This window comes from Brassica napus, chromosome C2 (genome assembly GCF_020379485.1).
Source record: "Brassica napus cultivar Da-Ae chromosome C2, Da-Ae, whole genome shotgun sequence".
NCBI lineage: Eukaryota > Viridiplantae > Streptophyta > Magnoliopsida > Brassicales > Brassicaceae > Brassica > Brassica napus.
Genome location: NC_063445.1, coordinates 52,296,732 through 52,306,843, shown reverse-complemented (window position 1 = coordinate 52,306,843; position 10,112 = coordinate 52,296,732). Strand labels below are relative to the sequence as shown.

The following is a 10,112-nucleotide window of genomic DNA, read 5'->3' as shown; positions in this document are numbered from 1 at the left end:
GAGGATACAAAAATTTATTCTTAATTTTCGAGTTATATGACATAGTAACTGGGTGGATAGATATTTTCGAGTTATATGACATAAAGCATATAAAGAGATCGTATGACATTAATTTCTGGATTGAAGAGAATATATAAATTCCTGCAGGACCAGAACCTGAGAGTAACATCCGCTTATGGAACCAATCAAGCGTCCTAGACTACGTCAATTTTATAGTTCCTTGTGACAATACATGGAGATTGGTAAGTTAGTATTTGTTGATCTTCTTTCTTTATGTATCATGTAAAATGTTTTATTTTTCTGTATGATAATAAATTTTATCCCTAATTGATGATGAAGAGTAAAACGATTTCTGAAGAAGAAGAGAAGTTGACAAAAAGAAGAAGAAAAAGAAAAAAACGACGTAGTATTCTGTTTTTATCAACCCAAATTAAACCGTCTCAAGCTCCACCTATCATAAATCAAGTTAACGTTTAAATTACACTGTTACGGTTCTATGGGAATTAGTTTAAAATCGATAGTTTGTGCATGTAGTTGTTCATGTGGTTTTTGGCATGACTTAAAAGTTTGTGTGTGAAATAGCCGGGAACAACTAGTTCATAAGGGAATAAGTCATTTTTCCATTGTTCATGTGGTTTTTGCCATGACTTAAAAGTTCATGTGTGAAAAAGCCGGGAACAACTAGTTGGTAGGGGAATAAGCAATTTTTCCTATTTTAACTATATACAGTTTTATAGTTACCATTACCAACAATTACATAATTTAATAAAAACCTATCTGCCTAAGCAGCATAATTAAAGTGCACTTGAGAAAAGAGTGGCGACCACATAATAGCCACACAAAAGCAAAAGTAATATCCACTTTGGACCGTCCAACTCTTTGCGTTTTCAGGCCGCGGCGTCCACCACCAATACTCCAATAGACGCCAATCAATGTGAAAGTTATGAAATGCATTATTATATTTTCTTATGCTCTTATTATGTAACAAAATGCCACATCAAAGCAAAAAGCTTGCCTTTTTATCATTTATAATATTATTTTACTGTTATTTAGCCAATAGGCCCAATACCAGTAAACAATGGTCTGTAATTACTTGCTAAAGAGAAGAAGATGTAATTAGTAGCTTTCTACTAGCCCATAGTGTTGTTGCTTGGCATAATTGCTGATGAACAACATTGTAGGAGCAGTCGAAGACTAAAACGATCATCACTGAAAATTGGCACCGTATAAGTCATTTGCAATTTTCGAACCGAACATATGGTCATACGTTGTAGTAAAGATCTTAAAACCATAAAAAGACAAATTACATATTCTAAAGTTTTAACATCGTATTAAAGAGATATATAATTCATAGGCTATTCCAAATATATTCGATATAGTAATCTCAAGATTAAACAAAACTTTTGCAGTTCATAAGAAAGCATTAAACAAAACTTTATCTATACTATACCAGTCTACCACCCATCAAAAACAGTCGACTACTACAAAATTGCCGATGATTATTACAAAAGTTGAAATCTCTTATTCTTTGTGCTGGCAAAAGAAAAAAGAGAAGTAAATGAGTTAGGTTGAGACGACAGTAACATTGCCGCAGTTACAAGGATAAATGGAAGACGGTGGAGGAATCACCGGAACGGCCAAGCAACTAGGTTTATCCTCTCCGGCCAAAATCACTACGATCTTAGGTAAGTACTCTACCATAATAATCTTAGATTTGTTGTCTCCGGTGTCGTCCTCTTCGCCCACAGGATTGGTGTCATTAGAAGAAGATGAAGAAGAAGGAGTCTTTTTGTTTGTGCAGACCAATGAGAGTAATGCTAAAGCTATAAGCAAAATAAGCAAAAACAAACCACCAAAGAGGTATGGTATTGGTGACTTCCATATTTCTACTTTTGGTGTCGCCCTCATTTTTCTTTGTTCTTATTACTGTTTTTCTCACTTGTATTGTTGTAAGTTCAACTATGAAAAATTTAGTTTTGGGTATTGAAGAATTTATAGAGGAAAATTTGTAGGAAATTCCTTTTTTATTTAAATATTTGCTTACCGGGATGCCTTTGATCGCACTACGAGATTGTTTTTAAAAGTTCAAAATGAAGGAAGATTCCTTGTGCGTTCAGATATTCCTTTTCTCTGTTGCTAACTACAAATGTCGATTTTACTGTTAATATGTCATGTCGATGTCGCCATCCCAGTAACTTTAATGCTTCTTACATGTTTTACAGATTTTGTAAATTGAAACGCAGTACATGCAATATGTTTCTTCTTTTCTTAAAACGGGTACATGCAAAATGTTTTTTTAAGGGCTATATGCAAAAAACAGAGATAAATACACCGTGATAAAAACAGAGATAAATGTTGTTACCTTTTTTTCGTGGTCAACAAAAATGTTTAGTATTTAGTAATAATCAGAAAACTGCTAGAAAATTGATAGGCTTATCCACCGTGGCGATGTTGTCTTCGGTACATCAAATATATGTAGTTATAGCATCAAACCTCAAACGTAAGAAAATAAATAAAACAAATTTGTGGAACCGAATCAAGAGTAAAATTGATCAATGTGTTTCCATAATTTATAGTACACTTTGATATATTTTGCTGATGAGTTTTGTTTCCATAGTGTACATTATATTTTTTACAGGAACGCAAATGTATTTTATATTTATAAATTGAAATCATTATAGTTTTTACAACCGGTATATAATTTGGCTTTGTTTCTTATCCTTAATATAATCGTTTGCCCAAGAAAGAAAAAATCTTTTTTGAAGAAAAATACTTGAATTTGATCAATAATCTTCCCGTTTGCCTTGAGTAAATATGCATATAGCGGATCTCTCTCTCTCTCTCTCTATATATATATATATATATGTAAGAAATCGTTTAATTTATAAGAAACGATTTTTTTTTTTTTTTAACTAAAACTCTTTATTTATTTCATTGAATCAACCCCTTAATACAAGGCTCTACTTCCTACCTTAACCTATGCCCAGGGACTTAACAATGCCCTCAAAATAAACTCAACCAAAAACCCAAGGGGGTAGATGAGGAACTACTATCCAATCTCATGTTCCTAGAGATAGGGTCCAATCTCAATCTCAGAGTCTTCTTAACATCCTCAATAATAATCTGAGCAGATCTGCATATGTTAGTATGCAACCGTGAGTTTCTCTCCTTCCAGACCATATAAATAACCGCTTGAAAGGCCAGCTTAATGATAAGAAGGGTGTTTGTGTCTGATGTGGGTGCCTTCAACCATCTGAGACAATCCTCAAGCAGAGCAGGAGGCGACAGGTGGAGGCGGGAGCAGAAATAATTTCATATTTCAGCACTGTAAGTGCAGTCGAAACATAGATGTTGCCTGTAAGAAATCGTTTAATTTATAAGAAACGAATTTTTTGTTCTCATCTTGATGACTAGACGTGGTCATATGACTCGTATGAGATGCCAATTGGTATACATATATGCTCAAACTCTGCCACAAGTCTGTCCTGCCAAGTGTAGTTGAAGCTAGAATATGAGGAATTTTAGAGTATCTAAACTCGTTCTCATGAACCAGGGACGAGGTCCCGAGGATCATCGGGCTCGTCAGGGAGCTCACGTTATTATCTCGTAATAATCAAAGAACAAAGGCTATAGAGAGGCTCTCTTGTAAGTAATTAAACTAGATTTTAACCCGCACGTCCGTGCGGATTTTTTATATATTTTATAAATGTATTTGATATTATTACAAATATTATAAATATATAATTTTTATTTTAGTATTATATATTGTGTAAGTCTATAATATTATTGTATTTTTATTCAACATTATTAATATATAGTGATTTGTTTAATACATTTTACTTTGTTATTAATTTTTATTTCTTACTAATATACTTTCGAGTTAGATACAATAAAATAACAATATGAAATAATCAAATAGATAACCTCTTTCAAAATATATTTTTTCTTAGAAGTTTATATATTTTGCTATAATACATTTTTTTAATTAATTTATTTATATTATAGAAAATAAATATGTTTAAGATTATTTATATTTACATGTTGTGTTTAAAAAATATACTTTAACATATATTATTTTAGCATTTTACGGGATTTATAAGTAAAAAACTGTTTTGTTTAAATAATATAGTCTTATTATTTTAGTAAATTTTATACATAGTAACATCTATCATATTATTTTAGTAAATTTTATTGATATATGATATTTTTGTGATGTTAGGATATTAAGTTTTCTTTTTATTTTTATTTAAGATTTCAAAATATTAGTGCTTTAATGTTTACAACATATATAGTTTGTTTTTTCGTGGTGCATTTCAAAAATTTATTCTTTATTATCTATGATTTTATCTTTTGTAAAATTTGAAATTTATCATTTTGAGTTTGAATATTTATTTTTAAAATTTTATATTTTGGCAAGAAAACTTTGAAAAATTACACTACTATTTTTGAGTTTGGAAAATTACATGAAATTTTGAATTTGTTTTTGTTACTACATTAATAAGTTATTTTATAAAAATATTTGAATTTTTAGTATTATTTATAATATTTTCTCAAAGATTTTGCTATAATTTAAAATATAATTAAAATTTGATTTGTCATCAATATTTTAAATGAATTACTTAAATTTCATAGTTTTCTAATAACATATTTTCTAATAACATAGTTTTCTAATAATTAAAATTTGATTTGTCATTCTTTCCTTTTTAGACGGCACTCGTTCTCGGTGTCACACTCAATTCATTAGACAACCATTCACATAGGTCTTATCACTCATATAACCAGACTGGTTAACAATATTCTATGATCCTAGGTGTAATTCTTTCTACACATCCTAGCTTTCACAAACACACAAGTCAAACAATCGGATCAAAGAATTACATCACACAACCACATCATAGTCCATTAAAGTCCTTTAACAGTGTGAGCGTTCTAATGCAATATGTATTGTGCAGCTATCATCCTAGAATTAAATCATGATTTAATCAACCCTAGCTCCTCATTCAACAATATAAAGTAGCATGAGAAGAGATCTGGGTTAGAACACCTCATCTTAGCTTTAGATTTGGATCCGGATCTGGAAACAATAGATAAGAGATGTGATCTGGGAACAATAGCACACAGCCACCTCACCTTAGCTTTAGATCTCTCCTCTCTCTTTTGTTCATGGCGAGGAGAGAGAGAGCGATCACGGGGAGAGAAAAGAGAGAGAGAGTCGGCGACAAAGAGAGAGAGGAGAGAGAGAGAGAGTCAATTGCTAGAGTTTCCTGGCTTCGGAGTTTTTCTGCAGAGCTTTGCTTCTAGGTTTCTGATGAAAGACAAGAGAGCGAAAGTTTGCTTTTATAAGGAGCAGGGAAGGAAAGCCCTAGGATTTTCTTAGGACAGAACTTAGGTTCACCCCCTAAGGTGAACCTTTAAATTCACCCCACCCTTTAGAACCAATCAAAGTAACACATAGATTATTAATTAAAAAACATTAAATTAAATAAAAAAATAGCTACAAAAAATAAAACGCTAATTTTAACGACGCTAACGCTTCCAGCTAAACCCTAAACCCTAAATCTTAAATTCTAAATCCTATACCCTAAATTCTAAACCCAAATCCAAACCCCTAAACCCAAACCCTATACCCTAAACCCTAATCCCTAATCCTAGACCCTAAACCCAAATTATATACCTTAAACCCAAAAACTAGACTATAAACCTAAACTCTATACTCTAAACCCAAGTCATAGACCCTAAACCCAAACCGTAAATCTTAAACCCAAATTATATACCCTAAACCCAAAACTTTAACCATAAGTCCAAACGGTAAATCATAAACCCAAACCGTAAATCCTAAACCTAAAACCTATACCCTAAACCCAAATCCTAGACCTAAAACCCAAACGGTAAACCCTAAACTCAAACCCCAAACTTAGATGCTATAGGGTTTGGGTTAAGGTTTACAGTTTGGGTTTAGGGTCTAAGACTTGGGTTTAGAGTATAGGATTTAGGTTTATAGTCTATTTTTTTGGTTTAAGGTATATAATTTGGATTTAGGGTCTAGGATTAGGGTTTAGGGTATAGCGTTTGGGTTTAGGGGTTTGAATTTGAGTTTAGAATTTAGGGTATAGGGTTTAGAATTTAAGATTTAGGGTTTAGGGTTTCGCTGGAAGCGTTAACGTCGTTAAAATTATCGTTTTTATTTTTTGTAGTTATTTTTTATTTAATTTAATTTTTTTTAATTAATAATCTATGTGTCACTTTGATTGATCTTAAAAGATGAGGTGAATTTAAAGGTTCATCCTAGGGAGTTAAACTAAGTTTTGTTCATTTTCTTAATGGACTGTACAGAACTCACTTTCCTTTAAAAATTTAAATGGACCGGTGTTGGGGTGTTATCTATCGACCATAATAGTACTTTTTTTAGTTCTTATATATGGTTAATTTGTTTTAGAAGTTTCAATTCAGAAGCTGACCACTTGGCTCGCTTTGTTAGAACTTAGAGCCGCTATATTGTGTTCTATTATGTTGGTGTTTTTATTCATGTATGGTACGATTGATGTTTAAGAAAAAAGTGAATCAGTTGGAAATATGTTAAGAAAAATTACCAAAAAAGTATATTCAAAAAATCTTATTGTTTGATAAACCAAGCTCTTTAGTTCAACAAATTCAAAACAATAGAAGGACCGACAGATCTCGACTCTAAATAGTGACGTTGTAGAACTACATGTTTAAAATGTTGAAAACTACTAGCTAATAATGGTTGAACAAAACGCAAATCAATAATCATTATTTATATTATTACTTAGGAAAATTTGAGTTCGGTTTGAAAGGCCAAGCCGACAATATATAACACTAAAAGTAAAATTTTGATCTCCAATCATTATAAATTTGACAATAGTTGAAATTATCAAAATTGGTCAATTATTGTGAACTTCAAGTACTCGAGTATGAGTAAACCAATCTAAACTGTATAGAATTTCAACCCCCACAAACCATATCAGATAAAACATGCATCCACTTAAAATAAGAATAACCATAAAGTAGTGATAACTACAACTTCACATTGTCTACCACTACCACCAATCAAAGGTGATATAGAAGTGCATGTTACTTTTCTACTATTTAGGCAAATTAAAATAGCTCCACCACCTGAATCTGATTGCAAGTAAAAGATAAATTAGTGGGAGAGTTTATGCAAACACACACAAAATCCATCTTCGCATGATCACGTGTAAAGAAATCACAAAAATATAAAAACTATGTGCTGACTATATATGTTCACCATTCTAATTCCACGTAGAGAACGATAATGGATTTAGCGGATATGTAATTGGTACAATCTTCTTTTCCAATTTTTCTCTATATGTTTAACCAATCAAACAAATATTTATTTATCAATTCAATACAAGATTTTGTTTCATAAATTTACATATGAAATCAAATAAGGGAAGCCTATTGGTCCGAAAGTTTAACTAATGATTCATTAATGCTTCTACACCATGAAATTTGAAAAAAGTTTACAAAAAATCTTTAACATGCGGAATTATGCGAATTAATAGAAAAAAAACTTACACAAGATCTGCAGCATGACGCACATCATGACGCAAGAAGTATCGTCAAGCGTGGATTCCATAGGGTGGCTCAAATGATGCAGTCATACGTGAATCCCCATAAAGAATAGAATCGTGAGTAATATTTCTCAAAGTTTGTAATAGCATAATTATCCAGCAATTAAAAAATTTTACATATGAAATATAGAGTATCTTTTTATGTAGTTTTGCGAGAGTTTAAGTTCCAATGGACATAATTTACTTTGATCATTTATTTTGTAGAGTATCCAATTCAGGTGATTAACAAATTTAATAAATACTACGGAATTATAGTGCTTAGTTTAACAACTCGCATTAATTTTTAATTCATTCTCTTAGATAAATCACTCTGCTCCAATTGTTTCTTTTAATTGCTTTATCGTTTTGTGATTTCTTTATTGCTTACACACTAGGTTAGTTGGTTTTTTCCTGCTTGCTTAATCGCACCTACTTTCTTTCCTTTCAATATTTTACTAGTTGAAGATATCCACAAAAATCCCGAAGTACTTACTATTGGGCCAGCTTATACTTCATGGGCCTAATTGGTGCCAGTTAACCTGAGATTTATTATGTCTATCGAGTATCTACGACTTCTACTATGAATTTAGATAACCCAATGTTCTCATGAGGAGCAAACCTTATTTTGATAATTAGAAAGCACATAGAATATGACTTTAGATAGATCGCCATGGTGTCCCAAAGATCTAGTTTTAAATTACTTAGTATAGTTTTTGGAAATAAGCGGTACATGGTATTGTTTTTATAAATTCGCCACTTTTTGTTTTGAAATAGTGTTAACAACACATTGTTCCACTAATACGACTGAGAGCCTATATGATAAGTGTACCAAATAATTTCTATGTTGAAAAATTCCCTATAATTGGTTACAGTATGAGTCTGATAAGAAAAAAGAAGAGGATAATGAAATGGAGGCATGATCCTGAACCTGACATGTTCTCTAACATGGCTTGATGTGAATCAAACATCCAATATCTACAAAGATGTAAGTTCAAAAAAATATCTACAAAGATGCATGCGTGTTTGGTATCGTTACAGAAAATCCTTAGTGTATAGAAACATTCCCCTCATGCCACAATGTGAACTTAAACCACTTCGCTCTCTAACAAAAATCCATTATTTATATTAATCAAAATGTATTATTCAACATGCTCACACTACCAAGAGAAGACTAAGACTACACATAAATCATAACTTACAAAAAGACAAAACCTTTTTTCATAAAAACAGCTATTCTTGTTCGAATTATGTCGGATGTAACTTTATACTTTAGTTATAAGCTTTCCTTAGCACATTAAATTAATGAAAACACAAGGATCTTCTTCCACGCACATGCAATTATATATTTATATATATGGTCCACTACACAAGCAAAATGCTACGACTCGACAAAACAAAAATTCTCACAAACACTCTCTCTCATTCGAAACTAGGGTTCTTGAGTTGTCCATGGAGAGAGAAGAATGCAGCAGTAGCGAATCCGGCTGGACTACGTATATTTCTTCACCTATGGAGGATGACGAGGAAGAGGTAACTGATGAGGTGTACTATGAAGGGCATATCACCGGAAACGATAAAAGAAAGCATGTCAACGACTACGAAAACAACAAAGACAGCGACGATTCAATGGCTTCCGATGCTTCTTCCGGGCCAAGTTATCCCCAAACGAGCAATAGAGGGAGAAGCAGAGAATGTATTGTTTTAAGGAATGGGAAAAGTGAAAGTAAGAGTAAGAGTAATGAGGATTATGACCATAAACATAATGCTAAGAATAGTGGTAATTATAAATGTAGGATACAAGAGAAGAAAAAGAGTGAAAGTAAAAGTAAGCATTTTAAAAAGAAGTAAGTTCTATCTTGAAGTTGTTTGTGTGTAGATTGGATTGTTAATTTCCATTTTTATGTTGGGGTTTTTTGATGCCTCAGGCAAAGGGTGTGTGATGATTTTTATCTGTTTCTTTCCTTTTCAACATGAAATTTGATATTTGTACTCTCTTTAGTCGTTCTTGTATCATCATTCTTATTTCTTACCTTTACTAATAATCCAGCATGAAGATTAGTTATTCTTCTTCTCATGATAATGTTAGCTACATGCATGTTTAGGTGGTTGCATACTAAAACTATATTTATATTAAAAATAGCTTAAAATTACATTGAACGGCTGTTTCTTACGCTACATGTTCTTTTCATGGGAAAATATATTTAAGCAAAAAGTAGGATAAGATGAATATCTATAATGTATGCAATTCAAACATATTCCGTACATGAACTCCTTACGAATTTAAGAATTATTTTGTTTAGTATTATAAAGTTCAAGAAGAAACACAAATATTCTGTTTTTTTTTCTTTTACTTATTTAGAGGAAATAGGCTTGGAAATTATCGGGTGGAAAAAGAAATGTTATATTTAAATATAGAATCAAAGCGGTGTAAATGAAAATAGGTATAAAACGAATCCTTCGAGGCAACTTCTCCATTATTGTATACTAGGTTCATCGCTTGTATCGCTTGTAGACATATTT

At 31.7% G+C, this 10,112-nt stretch overlaps 2 protein-coding genes across 2 annotated transcripts; one reads left to right on the top strand and one right to left on the bottom strand.

Moving 5' to 3' along the window:
* Positions 1–1,337: 1,337 nt before the first annotated feature.
* LOC106429006 (protein GLUTAMINE DUMPER 6-like) lies at positions 1,338–2,918 on the bottom strand. Its single transcript, XM_048747007.1, has one exon. The coding sequence runs from the start codon at positions 1,906–1,908 to the stop codon at positions 1,564–1,566; it is 345 nt and encodes a 114-aa protein (XP_048602964.1). The 5' UTR covers positions 1,909–2,918; the 3' UTR covers positions 1,338–1,563.
* A 5,630-nt stretch (positions 2,919–8,548) lies between these two features.
* On the top strand, positions 8,549–9,585 carry BNAC02G38210D (protein SOB FIVE-LIKE 3). Its single transcript, XM_013869754.3, has one exon. The coding sequence runs from the start codon at positions 8,895–8,897 to the stop codon at positions 9,438–9,440; it is 546 nt and encodes a 181-aa protein (XP_013725208.2). The 5' UTR covers positions 8,549–8,894; the 3' UTR covers positions 9,441–9,585.
* Positions 9,586–10,112: the final 527 nt, after the last annotated feature.

Bases quoted from the DNA above. Each gene is read 5' to 3' on its own strand.
- LOC106429006 (XM_048747007.1), bottom strand. From the start codon at position 1,908: ATGAGGGCGACACCAAAAGTAGAAATATGGAAGTCACCAATACCATAC.
- BNAC02G38210D (XM_013869754.3), top strand. From the start codon at position 8,895: ATGAAAACACAAGGATCTTCTTCCACGCACATGCAATTATATATTTAT.